This window comes from Calliopsis andreniformis, chromosome 4 (genome assembly GCF_051401765.1).
Source record: "Calliopsis andreniformis isolate RMS-2024a chromosome 4, iyCalAndr_principal, whole genome shotgun sequence".
NCBI lineage: Eukaryota > Metazoa > Arthropoda > Insecta > Hymenoptera > Andrenidae > Calliopsis > Calliopsis andreniformis.
Genome location: NC_135065.1, coordinates 1,621,367 through 1,640,038, shown reverse-complemented (window position 1 = coordinate 1,640,038; position 18,672 = coordinate 1,621,367). Strand labels below are relative to the sequence as shown.

General features: G+C 32.1%; 1 protein-coding gene across 1 annotated transcript in view; it reads left to right on the top strand.

Moving 5' to 3' along the window:
* Positions 1–18,672, top strand: part of LOC143178080 (uncharacterized) — a 124,002-nt gene that overhangs the window by 96,303 nt on the left and 9,027 nt on the right. Inside the window, exon 10 of the mRNA XM_076376523.1 lies at positions 7,167–7,286. Within this exon, the coding sequence (XP_076232638.1) occupies positions 7,167–7,286 (120 nt within the window). The remainder of the gene's footprint in view (positions 1–7,166; positions 7,287–18,672) is intronic.

Sequence of the window (18,672 nt, the reverse complement as noted above, 5' to 3'; positions counted from 1 at the left end):
GAAAATATTATTTTAAAATAAAACATGCTATGAATGCATTCATTTTTTGTCAACTCACAGTATTATTGTACGATAGATCATAATTTCTATACTTGACTGAAAAAAAAAATAAATTTAGTTAATATATTATGACATTTATTTCAGTCTGTCACTACGATCAATATACACATAGATACACAGAGTGTCTCATAACTGGTGATCTAAGTGGATAGATAGTAATCCTGTACAAAAAAGAAGTCAAAAATATAAAAAGAGCATTGTTTGAATCATGCTTGAAAATTAACTTTGAATTTTAGCGCTAGGCAGGTGTACCGAAATTATTTGAAGTATTTGAGGGATAAACGAAAAGAGGGGAATGTCTCGAGTTTACAGTAGAAAAAGTCAATGGTTAGACAGCAAGTGTTCCCCTCACTCCGTGAATTCTATACACTTGTACCCCATCATAATTCATTTTTAAAAATCTGATTTCATATTTTCGACCTATTTTTTCATGTAGGATCCTTTCCGCTTATACTACCAGTTCTAGAACACCCCGTATACATATATAGTCCCAAAACTGGTGGTACAAGCAGAAAGAGAGTGATTTTACACGAAAAAAGAAAAAGAAAATGTAGAATTAAAATATTCAATTTCACGCTTCGTTTTCGTAAAAAATCACTTTGAATTTTGGCCGAGTACAAATCTACCGAACTACAGTGTTAGACGTGTGAGAGATAAACGACCAAAGGGGAATGCTTTAAGGGTACTTTCGTACCCTTGTACTCGATCGTAATTCCAAGTCAATTTTCTCGAAAACTAGGCACAGTATCGAAATGTTTTAATTTATATTTTTGACTTATTTTTTCACATCGAATCATCTCCTTTCCGCTTGTATCATCAGTTTTGGAACATCCTGTATATAGATTATGTTATAATAATACAGTTTACGTCCATAAGCATTATTATTCTAGTGCAATAAAACCAGTTTATTTAAGACAAATTATTTATAGTTTTTCTTTCCCAGTTTATAATACCTACATATTACATAAAGAAGTAAATTCATTAATATTTTTTGAAAACTCAATACGTAGATTGGATACGAGATTATACAAAAATGTGTACTATTTGGAAACTAAAATAACATTACTATAAGGTGAAGTAACCACTTAATATTATATTTATTGTGGTTACGCACACGAATTTCAGATGAAATAAACAATTTAGATTGATTTTGAGAATCAATATCTAGGATATTCAAAATGAACTTTATTACTATATATTCGTCTTATGAGTAGAATTAATAGGAAGACAGGATTACGTAATAATATTACAGTCAAACACATGTATAAACACGACCCTTATGTAATTCCCCTCTATTGTATTAGCTTTCTTATATAATTTTTTATCACAGATTAATTTACTACTGTCGCTACATAATCAGTATTACATACTGCTTGCGTGATACATGAGATTCAAAAATATTCTATTCCTATCATACATCTACTCATCCCTGCGAAATTAATCTCCGTAGAAAAGATTTTAGTAAACATATTCATAGTAAACATGGTATTATGAGCTTAAACATGGTATTATGAGGTTTGTTTCTGCAAATTAACAAAAATATGTAAGAATTTAAAGCTTCAGTTATATGCGAAAAAACTAACAATTTGTAACTGAGTTATTGTGTACAATTCCAGGAAAAAATTGGGGTTTTACGAAAAACATTTATTGGTACTGTAAAATGTATTATGAGAGTTGTTGTTACAAAATTAGAATACAGTAGAAGCTCCACTAGGAGGGATGACAATCGTTTATTTTAAAATGTTTCATGAATATTAATAGTACACAAAGGAAAAGACCTTGTTAGTAAAGTTTAAATTTATCTACTCTCTATCTGATATCTTTCAATGATTTTCAGAATCCTATCACTAGGATTCGATACTTTTCTTAGATATCTCTGGTAAAGCTACACTAACTTATGCTACAAAAACATACAATACATACCACCTATATATCTTAAAGAATAATCTAAAATCTAAAAAACAAAAAATAGAAAACCAAATTATACAGCAAACGACTTCCATTTTTTGTTGTTCCTTTCTGTGTCGTTAATAAACACAAATGGATAAATTTAAAAAATGTTTATACTTAAAGAAAATAAATGTGGAGTACAACATTTTTCCAAAACCACTTTTTTGAATTATTTTTCTTCCACAGAAGTACATTCATTTTTATTATTTACCGTTTCTAATGTATATTAACATATAATTATTTCAGCATATTTAAATTATAATCTTGCAATAATTGAATACCAAGAAGCAGACCACATTGATTGTATTTAACCAAAGTGATGTTTATCACTTAAAACGAACAACTACAAGATGGCATTTTTTCTTGTGATAAATGCGCTCCTAATACCTATGCAGTAATGTAGTGCATACATATGTATACTATGGCTAGTATAGTCGTTTTTCTTTAAAGAACATTTACCCTTTACAAATAGCACTAAAATTTTAAACTCTAATAGGGATATACAATCTGTCAGATAGTAATTAAAATATGTTGTAATTAGATACTTCTAAACTGAATATAATATTGTTATGCAGAAATAAGGTGTAGCGCGTTTCACAATATTTTATTAAACAATATTTTTTAGTTACGTAGAGAAAGATGGAACTATAAATAAGAAATATATTTGCCGCTAGCAATTTAACAAAACATGTTAGAGCAAACAATTCAAATATATAGGTACCACTATAACCCCAGAAATAATTTTTTAAATTAATTCGTCTCAAGTTTATAACTCGGATTAAAATTTACATCAATTCTTCTGAAGTTTATCACTTCAATCTGCTTGAATGAATTGATAAATAATAAAAAATGTACTTACAAGAAGTAGATGCTCATGAAACAGAATTATCAATAATCTTAAAAAATTCGGAAAAACGACATTGAAGAAAAATTTATTCCGCGTCGTATTTCTTTTTCTAATATCATTTAATGTGTGTTATAAATTACCAAAGATTTTCTTATATCATCAGAAGCAAAGAAAATATTTGAATGAGATAAAAGAGATAATACTCAATAACCTTTTTGTGAAAAAAATATACTTTATTAATAAGAAATATATATTAAAAGGTGCTTAATATTCTATTTCCGCCGTATTAATTAACTTCGTGTTTTACTTTAAAAAAACTTGTGCATATTGCTACCCAGGTAATATCTACTATATGAGGAGACACGTAATAAAGTTGGAAAGGCAATAATCGGGATTAAATATTCACATGTTCATACGTGGCTATAACGCAGAACTAACTGCTTATTTCTCTTATTACTATCCTCAATGTTTTATCGACTAATTCAACAATTTTCTTTAATTAAAAACTTCCATTCTATAATTGCCTCTCTAGAATGGTTAAAACATTTATCGCATTAGTACAATTGAAATTAAAAGAGAAACCCATTTTCAAATGCATATAATATATGTATATATGTACATATGTATAAAAGAAGTCTTCGAAAATGTACTGTTAAAACTAAGAAAACGCAGAAAATGAAAGGAAAATAGCTCTGAGAAGATTGAAATTTAGATGTCTTTTATCCTTATCCTTGACCTGTAGCTACCACGCCTCTTGGAGAATTAGTATTATTGTAGCGTAGTGAGGAAACGCGTTCTCAGTTGTCATACTTCAATGGCACGTATTTATTTACCAGAAAAGTTATAACCTCGAAATTGGATCAGAATAGAAGTTTTTTTGGATTGAGTCAGATTTCTCGATAGTATCCAAAATTCTCAATAATGTCTGAGATTCGCAAAAGAGTTGGAAGTCTTGAAAGTATCGAAAATTTTGTAAGACAGAAATCAGAAATCCCCCCAACAAACATTAAAGTCTGCGCAAAGTACTTAAGATACCTTCAAGGTAGCTGCTGCTGAAATCCAGTTTCTTAAAAATGTCTAGCAATTTTAAACACATGTTAATGCGGTAATTAAAGTCTTATCTACGTTTGGTTAAAATTTTAAAGAATATCACCTTCCCAAATTCGAATTATTAGCTTTCAAAGTTCCAACTTTTAACACGTATGTAATTCCTATGCCAAGACTTCGCTGAAGAAACGTTTTTTAGCTGTATCTCCGAACAGTTTTTTAGTAATATGTTAAAATACTAATATATGATGCAGGACATCTATAAGAATTTAAGAAAAACAGAAACAAAACAGTTTACCATTTAATTACTCAATTACAGCGATATAAAGCTCATAATTTAGTATAATTCTGAAGAATTTCGGAAGTATAGTGCCATAGGAACTTTACCATATCGTTTTCTATTGTCCACGTCAGTGTTTCTTTGTATGTATAGAGGGCAATTATGTGTGTACGTGTGAACAGCGGGCAAACGGCGCGGCATATCGAAACACAACAGTCTTGAATAATGAAACCATGCACTTAACTTTCTAATACGATTGTGCGGAAACAACTACTTTAAAGCTTTGTTCAAATTAGTCAAGTTACTGGAATTCAAACAGCTTGAATGTAAGTGAATTGAAGAAACTTGACTATTGTGAACCGGTTATTTTACTTAACTTGAAGTTTGACTTCAAATTTCTATTTCATCTAAGCACGTTCAGATCAATCAAGTTACTTAAACTCAAGTGCTTGAATACAAGTGATTTGGGGCAATTTAACCAAGTGTTATATTACTTGACTTGAAATATCTGTTCAAGCTTCACGTGAAGTCGTCGTCCTTTCAACTTTTCCTTACCATAAAATATACATATATTTTGTATACTGTACCATACAGGGCAAACTTCAAGTAAATGAACAAACATATGAACGTCAAGGAAGCTGTCAAAAGTGCATGTCTCGGTTAGAAAATACATAACCAAACAACCAGCATGAATCACCTCTCCCGACGCCATTTTTATTGTTTTTGCATGATAGCCTGAATTCAAGTTACATTTAAACTGAAACCCCTCAAATCCAAGTAACAAGACTTGTGTGAACATAAACTTGACATCAAGCTACTTGAATCCAAATGGCTTGAATTCAAGTAACTCGACTAATCTGAACGAGGCTTTAAGCTTTTAAAGATTGCCATAGAACAAATGAACTTTCCAGAAACATGCACCACTCAAATTTATGAAATTATAGATATTTTATAAGATAAGACTTGATACGACTCAGAAATCGTAAAACTGAAACCGAGATATCGAAATTCTCGGAAGTGCCAAAAATCACATAACTCACATAAATTTTAATACTTTTGGGAAATCTAATACTTTTGGGAAATCTAATACTTTTGAGAATCCCGCATACTCTCGAATCCTGTTTCTGGGATTTCAACCCAAACCATCCCGATCTCTTCTCAACCAATCTCGGGCATCAAATTTCCGCACATCTCCGGTATTTACCAATTTTCATATATTAGTTCTCAGATTTATATGATTATCCTAATGAATTATTAACTTTTTTTCATAAGAAATTTTTTTGTTGAAATACATCATAGAAAAGAGTTAATAACGTAAAATTAAGCAGTTCTTACTGTTGAGACTTTCGGATGTAAGCTGTGTCCTTGTGAACGAAATATCTCAACGTTTCGCCAGCATTCCAGCTGGCTGTATTATTATTATTATTAGGGGGTCAAGAGACATGGACATTGGTGTGTGTCATCGAGAGACTCACTTTTATAATGTGGATTGCTTATGCTCGGGTTGATTATATACAAATCAAAATGCTTTCAATTGGTCAGCGGAGCAATTGAAAAACTTAGCGATTTCAAAGGTAAAAGTATTAGTTTTCTCGAAATATTAATGTATAAAGATTGAACAATTACGTGCTAATCAATCTAAAGATTGAATACTTATCCATTGTATCCATTAAGCAAATAATACCACGTCTAAAAATTTATTTATTCCTGCAGCGTATCATACTAACAAGCTCACACACCAATGCCATCAACTGATGTCAATGAAATGTAAATACGATATAGTTCTGATAATTATATTTGAGACATTTTTTTTATTGGCAATTGCTCTTGTTAAAGGTCCTTATATACACATTAGAGATAAAGTAATTATGCAAATTGATAAAAATAATATTTTTTCTAAAAGAAAGTTATTTTTCTGATGAAATTAGTATTTTATTTGAAATCTTTCTTTCGAAATTTTTCCAAATAGAGAATCCATACATATAAAGATATCTGCAAAAAAGATTTCACATTTAACAATAAATGCAGATATCAATATTAATGTATTTACGGAGTAACATCATGAAATTGCAATGATTGCTTTGTAATTAGTTGTCTGATGTTAACTATTTAAATGTTTCAGTCTGTATGGTTCCAACATACACACGTAGCTATGTACATACTTAGATAATACTACCACTGTGGTGATGTGATAGCCTTCAAATATTACTAGCGCAAAAAACATTAATGCTTTATATCTAATTTTTATAAACAAACATCCAAGAAAATGTATTAACATTTTCTTGAAAAAATTAACAAAAATACTATTTAAACGACAAAGGAATTCGTTGTTAAAAAAATTAATTCTATTGATTTATTCAATTGCTTTATAGTTAATTGTTTTTGAGTATTTGCTATAATAGGTTTCGCAAACATCAACTTTCGTGGCGGTTTTCATCCCTTTAATATCAACGATTGCCGATAAAAAATAAATATTAAATATTAATATAAGAACTGCTAAACTGTATCATATTTAAATTTCATTAAAATTAGTGATTAACAATCCACTATGTTCCCTTATAAATGTAAAAACAAATTCACTATTAGTTCTCTCATATTTCATGTTTTTGTCATAATATTCAATTCCGTTTTAAAGCACTTATATTTATGTAATATTCTTTTATTATTTCTACTCAAAAAATCTTTAGTGATAAAACTAGGTCGAAATAATCTGGAACATGCTGTATATTTTTTTAACACTAAAATCAATTTGAAACTACAATTGAAAAAACTCTTGACATCGTTGCTATTAAAAATATCATGAACACCATTTTTTGCGAAAAAGAAAGTAAAATAGAAATAACAATAGTAAAAATTCGATATCTGAATTCTAACGTTCATAAAAAAAGTATTGGTCTTTTCTAAAAGCAAACACGTATAATTAGAAAAATAATAGGTGAAAATTGCCAGAGAAATTAGAAAAAATTCCCTCCAATGTTTTAGGGATTCCCCAGTGACGTCAACATCGTCGTTTGTTGGTCGACGTTTCGGGGGATGGCGAACCAGTGGAAGTCATGAATATGTACGATGTCCTATACGACAGCCTGCTTCCATGGACGAGCGGTAAGAAATTTTGTATGGCTAATTAATGTGACTTCCTACGCAAACGGAAATGCAAATAGACATTCCATTCCTTTCTTTAAATAAACACTTAATTGCAACTGATTAATAAATAATCTTAAATTATAAACTATTTTATATGTTAGAAATACGTTTCAAAATGAGAAGAGAAATATCGAGAAATCACCTTCAGCATCTCTAGAGTAAGTGTCATGAGATTCATCACAGTCTTCTCATAAAAAGGCATCGCCTTCCCCGCGCAGAACCTAGATCCTTTAGGAACAACGTTCCTATTTAAGCTTAGGTAATGCAATAAATGGGTTGCTTGCCATCTCCAAACATTTCCATATCAATAAATTGTAAAGTATCACTTAGCAAGCGCTCTTTAAGGTAAACTTATCGAAAAGATGTTCTTACTGAGTTTGATGATCTTTAATACAGAGTGTTTCATAATATAAACACATAACCTATTTGATCTTGTTTAGGAAATATGCCAGAATACTTGAAATTCCTCATACACAAGGCTTGTTTACAGTGTTAAAATACTCTGATACAAAATTGAACAGGGGTTTGAACAAATTCGAGAAATATTATAAGATATAGGATATTGGAAGTGTAGTCACATCGATAACGAGGTGTCACCAATTTCCTATGAAGGTGATCAGATAGTAAATGATAGAACACAAAACTCGGTATATGTCATAAACATGATTAAATAGGATAGGACATGTGTTTATATGAACTTTTTTCATGGCATTTAGTTGCTTAATTAACTTAACAGTTCCTAAAGTATTACCCACTTATTACAGGACACTCTGTATAGGGAGTTTCAGAAATACATTCAATACTTTAGGAGTTGAATCTACACACTAAAATAAATAAAAAATGTCCTACGTACCCTACTTCTCGGGTTATGAATGACTAAAGAAAATGTTTAAAAGTGTCCACTACGTGCCTCAACACACCCTAGTACATGCATTACATTTACATGAATTGGGCGAGGTGGACCCATCGCGTGACTGCCACGGTCTCCTGATCACCACTCATTAAATTTTTATCTTTGGGACCATTTAATCTCTTAAACCCTGATTTTCCAAATTAAACCAAATAAAAAGGAAAAGCATATACATGATTGTAGTCACAGTTTTAACACTTTAATTCAGATATTGAAGTAGTAAAACAATGTACACCGTAATGTGCACCAGGTCTACCAGTGTTAAAATCTATTGTGTAGTCGACGCAAACGAACAATGTGCACGAAGTGCAATAAAGAATATAAAATAGATTTGAGATTATCCAAAAATCACCTGATATTTTCGTGCAAGTGCGAAATTTGATACTAAGGATTGCAATACGTCTATTGTGTCGTATGGTGGGTATTCTTTTTTTATCATTTTCTTTAAAATGATTAAAGATTAATATTTTCTTTAATCATCTATAACTCAAGAAGTAAGATATATAGGACATATATTTATATAACATTTTTTACTTATTTTAGTATACAGATTCAGCTCCTCTTGACATATATATCTGAAACGCTCTGTATATATTATAGAAATTAACATTCTGAACAACTGTTTAGTTTTTATGGGAATTAGTTTTAATCCCCACGATTAGATTGCTGGTTAAATTCCAATAGCATTAAGCTATATCTATACTGAGGCAACATCGAAGAACATTTTGTCGCCTCTTGTTGCTTATAGCATGTAATTAAAAAACTATGCGTTTTCAGGCATCTGTGCAATTGAACTTTTCATCGTTTTGTGTGTAAAACCTATTTTCCAAAAATATCCCACGTTTTTCTTATTTTTTACACAAGTGGCGACAAAATGTCCCTCGTTGCTGCCCAGTGTAGACAGAGCATTATAAATTAAACTGTGTCTGTAACATGTGAGTCTGTGGCAGCGCATACATCAGTGTCAGTATGCAACCGCCGCTTATCTACTGTTTGTATAAACGCAAGAAATCAATATTTTGAACAACTTTTGCCTCTAAGCACATGAAACTGGCGGTCGGTGTAGTTCGTAAGATATTCGCAAAAAGCTTTGTGGAGTATGTAGTTAACACTAAGTGGAGTGTGTGGGATTTTGAGCACGAGAGTAACACTCGTTAATCTCGTTAGTTGGTACGTGAGAGGCGTGAAACACGAAAATGAAATTGCAATGGTAGAAATGAAGTATCTCAACCTCCCTAATTCAAACTTTTCTTGGACCACCGAAATTACAAGAGGTATTAACACCACCTAATGTTAACCAAGCACCCTCATATCACATCATACACCACCAAGTGGTAATCACACTCTACTGTGATGTATTCGTATAAACGATAAATAAGTGGAGATTGCATCCTAAAGCATATGATGCCACGGATGCTCACGTATAGGGAGAATTCAATGTAAAAGATCAATCTAATTAATTAAGTTGCTTGAATGCAAGTTATTTGATCAATGTGAACATATTATTTTATTTAATTTGAAATATCCTTTGAAGTTGCAAGTAAAGTCGAGTTTCTTTCAACTTTTCCATGCTTTGAAATATACATACATTGATTGATATGTATTAAAAGAACAGAAAAGCATTATTAACACTACGTAGAAAACACGTTTCCCTTTAATAACATTTCAAATTGTATCATGCAGTACAAATTTCAAGCGAATTGACAAACATATGAACGTCAAGGAAACTATCAAAAGTCCATATTTTATTTGAAAAATACGTAATCAAAGAACCAGCACGTGCCACTACTTTCGGCGCCATTTTTGTTACTCTTGTATGGCAGCTTGAATTCAAGTTTCGTTTAAATTCTAACCACTTCAATTCAAATAACTTGACTTATGTGAACATAAACTTGATAGCAAGCTATTTGCATAAAAGTGACTTAAATTCAAATAACTAATAATTCAAATAACAAATAACCAGCACGCGCCACTACTATCGGCGCCATTTTTGTTACTCTTCTATGGCAGCTTAAATTCAAGTTTCGTTTAAATTCAAACCACCTCAATTCAAGTAACTTAACTTATGTGAACATAAATTTGATATCAAGCTATTTAAATAAAAGTGACTTAAATTCAAATAACTTGATTAATCTGAACGAGGCTTAATAGTAGCAACAGTTTTTGCGAATATTTCAGAAACTAAGGCCGACCTTCTATTATACGTATAAGAAAAAGTTGTTCGCAATATCGTCCTTCATAATATATTTAAAGCCCATGAAAAGGCACGAGAACGCACCTTTTCGACAAGTTTACCCTCCTTGGCTATATAATTTCAAATCAGTACCCATCATTAGACATACGAGCCACACGGGCATTGCAAGAGTCCACTTTCACCCTGAATCTCTGTTATAAATTCATTGAAAGCGAAATAGTATCAGCTGTCTGCCTTCGAAACACTTTCAGAATAAGCTGTCGTAAACAAATACTTCTCTAAAAATGGTTGTTGGTATTAGCCTTTATCGTAAAAATAATAATTAAGGAAGAAAAAGGCAAAATTAAAAAGATAATGAGGTAAATTTATTTGATTATCAGTATTATTTTGTATGAATTATACTTCAAATAATTGAAAGGGTCTGAATTAATCATTAAACTCATTGTCATTAAGATAATCTCCAGCTAACTCGAGCTTGTTATACGTAGTGTACGCATTGGAAAATTTAAATAAGATTTATATTGGTTTTTTATCTTATCCAATTAATCTTCAATATAAATTAAATAAGTGTGTTAATACTATTATAATTTGCAGTGAAAATTTTACTAAAAAATATACTTAATAATATAATAGATATACTTAATAAATATACTTTATTTTATTTACAACATTATTTAACTGTAATTAATTTAAATGGTACATTAATCATTTCAAAACATTTCATAAACTTATGTTTCAAAGCTACAATATACATTAAATTTCTTCCTACGGATTATTTTATGAGATACTGTAACTTTCCAAGGAGTATCATAATTCATCTAACATAAGTCTTTGACACACTTATAGTATGGACAAACGCGATTGGTCAGATTTGTACGTACATAAACAAAGTTCATGAGTTCGATGTTAATGATCTGATTTCTGCACTTACAATTAGTTAGCTTAGTAAGTACTTAGGCCTGTCGTCGTGCTCCCTAGGCTTCACGTGTCCCATTTGGATTACGACAAGTATATGTATAAATTTATTGCAACATCAACTGGTTTTCACGCATATGGTAAATTAAAGAGAGTAGAGTAGTTTATTAACGAGTAAAGTTTACAAGAATTGGCTACGTATATCGCAGGCTTCTTTGATATTCTAAGATTTCATACAGAAGTTGATGTTGACCTAGTATTAACTTAGCATTAAAAGCATAATAGAATTTATTAAAGTGAATCTTAAGTCTTGGCAGACTTTGGTTAACAATTTTGTATACTCATAATAATTTAATTATGTCAAAACAAGGGCAAGCTCTATACTTGTTAGGCATGCTTAAATTTTTATAATTTGTCACCCAGAATTGACGTCAATAAGATGACATTTTCTGAACTATAAAAATTAAATGGAGAATTAGATATAAAGAAACCACGAAAATAGAAAGGCGGCAGATCAATATTTTGATACTATACTCTTTCTCGGAACATATTTGTATTTCGTTTTTGGTAGCAAAACAACTGTTAATTTTTTAATACTCTTTGCTTTAAGTGGTATTAAAATAATATTTTCTTTAAAAAATAATATCCCAAACGATACTCGTAACAAATTATATTCCATATGGGAATTTGATAACTTAAAAACTGATTAAGAACTACAATTACGATATCCAACTATATGTAAAGAAATAACAACTTTGTTCCGACGCAATCATATGTAAAGTCATGTTATAATGAAAGTTTCCAGAACAGCAATATTAATTTGATGTGTTAGATTAGATATCTATACAGTGATATAGTTTAGGATATAATTCCTATTCTTATATTTCGTGAAGCAATGAAACAACCAAAATAAAGTTTTAGCCTTTCATTTATATGTACATACTTACTTACTTACATATGTACATGTAGATATGTACATGTAGCCGTTACATACGTAATATTGTTACATGTATGTAGACTTACACAGAAGGTGGACAAAAATTAAGCGACATTTAATTCGTAATTATTACTTTTAGTAAACAAAATACATAAATAAATTTGAATCCAGCACTTAAAAGGAAATCAGTTTATGAAATTTTCAATATCATTTTTCATCATTTTTTCAATTCGTCATTTTTTATGATACTCTGAACTGATTCCTTGCTCATGATGAAAAGACTTCTAAGTTGTCTTTGAGAAATACAAGTTTTCTTCGACAATTTCTATTAGTTTTTCGGTATTTTCATTTCTTCGAATTGATTTCAATCGAGTGACATTTCTTTTGCGATTGTCCACACATGTTTCTAACTTCTTAACACAGTCTCGTTATATACATAATAGATTTATAGAACAAAAATCGATCGTCAATCGATAAACTCATTTCTTCACAATTCATAATTTTACTCTAGTATAAAGTTGTCGTCCCATTTTTATTCATCGAATACATATATATATATATATAAGTATGTACAGGGTACTTCTAATAACTGGACCAGACTACAGTTACAAAAAAATCGTAGAAAGAAATTTTGCATTGCTTTAACAAGTTCTATCATTCTATCGTATGACTTATTTCACAGATGCATCGGTATATTTACAAACTGCAATTGTACTTTTTGTTAACAGACCTTACATCTTTTATATAATTTATGTAAATCGGTTCCTTATCTTATTTTATGTATAAAAGATATAATTTCAATTCTGATTTTTAACTTATTTATTGAAACAAAAGCATGTACACGCGCCTTATTTTTTAGAAAATTTTTGCAACTTCAAGATTCGACTTACAGGACTGATTTGTACCATATTTGCTATAGAGATTGGAATATTCATTACAATACATTCCTATAGCAATTAATATTTACATTAAACATGTCTATCGTAAGGCAAAACAACCTATGTCACATTTTCAAAAAATTCGAGTTAAAGCCTTAATTGACATCTATAATATAAAATTTATATTTTTAGAAAAAAGAAAGGGCATTAAAAGAATTTTTTTACTTAAAAATAAAGGTTCCAGAAGACACAAGTTCATGAAGCAGTATTAAAGCTAAAAACTTTAAACGCCAATATCTCGAAAACAAAAACATGTGACTTACGTCGTTTCGTCTTATAACCACAGATTTAAATGTAGATCTTAAATGTATAAATGTCTTAGGAGTAAATGCCTCATAAAGGAAGCCTTTGCGAGCATACATCCAGAGGAGGAAGAATTTGTTCATTTTACAGACCTAAATTTATATCTAAAATTTGACCATTTAACCTGAGAACACCCTGTATAATAAAATCATCAGAAAATTAATCATAAGTACGATGTTAATAAATCGTACAATAATAACAAGATGATTGAATGCTAACATAGCGATTGTGTAGGACGTGAAAAATCAAAAAGTACTATGTTTTTAATAATCTTACTTTATACTTTTTATGCGTGGGATAACATATGAAATAAATTTATGCAAACTAAATCCTAGAGCTCTGTTTAAAAAAGAACGCAATTGCACTTTGCAAGTGTGTCGCTGCGCGTATAAAATAAATCGTACAATAGAACGATAGAGCTTATTAAACAGCGAAGTTTTCCTCTACGCTTTTTTTCTAACTTTACTCGGAACAGATTTGTTGCCTGACCCAGTTACTAAAATCACCTTGTATACAATACATGTATCATTATATCTTTGTTTCGTTTATTTTCTTTCCTTTGAGAAATGTTAGCATTTCATATCTTTTTAATTATTTTAACAACCGGTATTATTCAGTTATCCAGGCACTGTATCAATTATTCTAGTTTTCTAATTTGATTAAATTATGCTGGAAGTATAACACTTAAGAAAAGAAAGCTCCACGATTACAATCTCCTTTGTTAAAACTGTTCGGATTTGTGTCAACGAACGTGTAGAGTCAGAGATGTCTCGGTCTAGATATGGGTCAGTGGACGTACATGAGTGCGAACTGATTCTGATTCAGAATGAGATATGGTTCAGTGAACGTGCTAATTTTACGTTTGCTAGACTTTGTTTCTGAACTGCGTTTTATAAGTGTATGACCCGCAAAACCATTACGATGAGAACACCACGTTTCGCTGGGACATATCTGCATGGATGATTTCCTATCTGGGGATGACACATCAGATAAAAGCGAATTCTCCAAGCCACTTAGCAAATACACAGTGTCGATCCAATAATGCATAAAATGTCACACACAATGTAGAACTCTTTTACGAAATTGATAGTATACATTTAAAGAGTGAAAGGAATTCATCTGCATTTAATACATATTGTTTTAACTATAAATTATTTCATATATCCTAAAATACTGATTTAGGCTACCGATTAATAGTTATGATAAGAACAAATGATTATCTTCCCAAGACTCAAGTAGTACAGGAAAATGAAACTTTCATGTGTTATGTGTGTATACATATTTACACACACATACATATGTACGTATGTATTCGTCTAACATGATATACTATATGTATGCATCCGTTGTACCCTTCTAACGAGAACCATGCGTCAATATGTAGTTATTGATCGATGTCTTAAATTAGTGTTTCAAGAAATATGAAATATGTTATAATTACCAAAATTAGCGTTATTTAGCGTATGTGCACGTTAAACTTCATCAACATTGTTTGGAATTCCTAGATGACTACGGAAATGTTTACATTACACATTGCAGCTCAGCAGTCATCGCTAGATTAAATATTTTTCAAAATTCATTGATACGATACAGTGAATATTACATGTGATAATATTCGAACACCACGTTTTTCCCGATTTTTTACTTTGTGTATTAAAAGTATTAGGGTTTTTTTACTCTTTCAAAAGTATTAGGGTTTATTCTGACATCATCAATGTCAGTTTTTTTGTACGTCTCACTGTATACTTTTTAATAAATCTCCTTTAAAAATGTTGAAATATTTGTTCTCAAGTAATTATACGGGTATATTTCAAATGTTAGTGCGAAATTAGTTATAATCAAGATATTTTAAATAAGAACAAATATTTGGACATTTTGAACGACAATCTATTGAATAGCGTAAAAAGAAAATACAAAAAATTGATATTATTGATATTCTTGATATTGAAACAAACCTTGAAAGCTTTAAGGAGGTTTTTTATTATTTTATTAAATTTATCGTTAAATTGTGTATGTATTTTCAAACTAGAAGTGGTTCATATTTTTATAAAATAAACAAACACAATACTTGAGTCATCCTTTCACTAACAAAGCAGCAGATTAAAAAATGTATACCGTGTTCGAATATACAGGGTGTCCCAGAATAAGTGTAAGTCCCGAGAAGGGGTGATCCCTGGGGTAATTCTACGCAACTTTTTCCTTAGCGAAAATTTTCCTAGAAGCCTTCGTTAACGAGTTATTAATGAAAAACATCGACTAATCAGAGAGCCTATAGCAGACGAACAACTGTCCAGTGACAGGGCACAAGCTACGCGTAGCGTTCACTACTTGCTGTACTCGAGTCTTGTATAAGAAACTCAAGATCTCTACGTTATTGCTCTATTTTGCTTAAACTATTAGATGGAAAATTATGAAAAAAAAATCAGAAACACGTTAGCTATCGCGACCCATATTATGGAATTTTTTCAGATTTTTAAATGAATTATCCAAGTTGTAAAAAATAAAAAACCAGGAAAAAGAATTTAGAAATGCCGATTTAGTATTGCAGCAAAACCGGATTTATGATCATATTAATTCAGTACATAAATATCACTAATACCATTGTGTAACATTATTTTTCACATTTTTTAACTTGATACGCCATAGTAAAGAAATAAAAAGCAATATTTTCGTAGTTCTTATGGATTGTACATTATTTTTCTGTGTATCAAAACATTGAAAATTGTACAAAAATACTTATTTCATAATGAATGAACGAAAATTGGACGTATTAGTTGCTGTAATCAGTAAAAAGTACGAAAATATCGGTTTTTATTTTTTTAATTATGACGGACCAAAGCAAAAAATGTTCAAATAAATTGAGGTTAATAATATGACTCCCTCATCCGATTGTAGCCTTTATTGAATGGTGAGTAAGTATACATGTACTTACTATCGGTAAAACTCACCCATTCGAAGAGGAATTCACCTGCTGCTTGAACGCTTGCTCCACTGGGTCAACTGTGCGATCCCGATCGTTGGGGGATGATGCCCGGTAGCGTACAGCACATGGTCTGCTGATCACAGGTATACTACACCACAGGAAGCCACCTTGCATTTATAACACTCCGCGGTCACTAACACTGATCAATTCACCAAACGAGTACTTGACCCTTTAACGACCCACAACAGCGAAACGCACCGAATTAAAAACCACACTGTCGTAGATTATTTTGAAATCCATTCCGTAAATAAAAATAAGATGTTACACAGTTCGGCGACAGAATTACGATCGATACTGCCGATTTTTTCCGAAGCCTCTTTCCTCGTGCCCTCGCATCCCTCCAGCACGACTTCTCGGGGCGTAGCTTCGTCGAAATACTCGAATTTGATTTGTCAGTTGTCACGAACGAGGTTGGGTCTTCCTCGGTTACTTTTTCTAGTGGAAGTGGTAGTCTCTTCTTCAGATCGAAAAAGTGGCAAACAAATTCGTGGGGGAAAGCAAAGGCATATCGGATTAGTTTAGGAGACCGTAATGGGTGTATCGCAAATGTGGCCGTTTATGATGTTACGAGTCCAGACGAGTTACGTAAAGTAACTATGAAAGGGCTCGATTCAAAGCTGCTTCCGTTGACCTTTGACTTTGCCTGGAAATCACCATGTAAGGGCCGATAGGCATTTCCGTTGCACCCAATTAATAGATTTTCTTCGAAATTAATATCTCTCAATTTTCTTGGAAACTCTGCGATGCAACCGAGTCCCCACCATTTTTCCCTATAGATTTTTGACTATAAAAAGGCTAAGAAACTCGGTCTAGGGGGCTCACTCGTAATCCAGTTTTGAAGTTAGTACGTGGCTTAAACCGGAAAGCAAGATCGAGCATTAGTTCTCCTTCAAGCAAAAATCTTTTGAGTACAGTACGTAAAAACTCACTGTAACGTAGTCTTAACGACGCGTCCCCCGCATACCTCTGTGCGTAATCGAGAGAGAGAGGACTTAGTTCCGCGACACGTAAAATCATAAACACTTGTATTCCTTCGAGTCAACTCAAACGTGTAATTATATACAGTTTTATAAGGTTTGTTAAATTGGATTTAGTTCAATCAAAACCTTTCCTAAATCCAATAAGAAGCGAACGCGTAAACGATCCCACAAATAATATATCTTTACCGCTCGAGATATATATTGTAAATTTAAAACTTACGAGGCTATATTAACATCTTCGCAATCCTTGCAAAGGTCCTTTTCCTAACCTACAAGTGGCTCCCGGTATTGGCAGTTGCGCACTGGTTCGTCCACGTCCCGGTGGCTCCTGGCGAGTGCGAAGTTACTCGCTGGTTCGTCCGCAGTCTTTATTCCATCCTAGTGGCTCCCGATGCTCGCCAAGTTGAGTATCGGTTCGTCCACGAAAAACCTACCCAAATCCTAACGTGGCTCCCGGTGTTGGCAGTTGCGCACTGGTTCGTCCACATCCGTGAAGTGGCTCCCAACGAGTGTAAAGTTACCCGTTGGTTCGTCCACGAAAAAATAACAATATTCCAAAAACCCTGACCCTCGGTCAGACCATCTAGCCCTCGGCTCGTAACAATGATCACAGATATTGCGTTGCAAGTTCGAAGGAGTCATCGGTACCCGAGACCGAAGGCCGTGAGGGTCGCGTCACGCTTACCATGGACGTCCTTTCAATGCATTCGGACGGATGAAATATGGAAATTCCCGTCGTAAAAGTACTAATTGGGGAAAGTTTCTGAACGTTAAACATTTGGTCAATGGATGTCTCGTACAGACAGACAAACTCGTCCATGAGGGGAAAATACGTCAATTGTATTCTCATTCTCTAGCTACTGCGATATCAGAGTCCTACGACCGGCATGCATTTTATTATGGTATTTTATTACCGTTATCACGACCGTGTGGTTTTTAATTCGGAGCGTTTCGCGGTTGTCGGTCGTTAAAAGGTCAAGTGCTCGTTTGGTGAAGTGATCAGTGTTAGTGACCGCGGAGTGTTATAAATGCAAAGTGGCTTCCTGTGGTATAGTATACCTGCGATTACCAGATCCTGTACTTGTACGCTACATATGCGTCGTCCCCCAACGACTGAAATCGGCACAGTTGACCCAGTGGAGCAAATGTTCAAGCAGCAGGTGAATTTCTCTTCGAATGGGTGA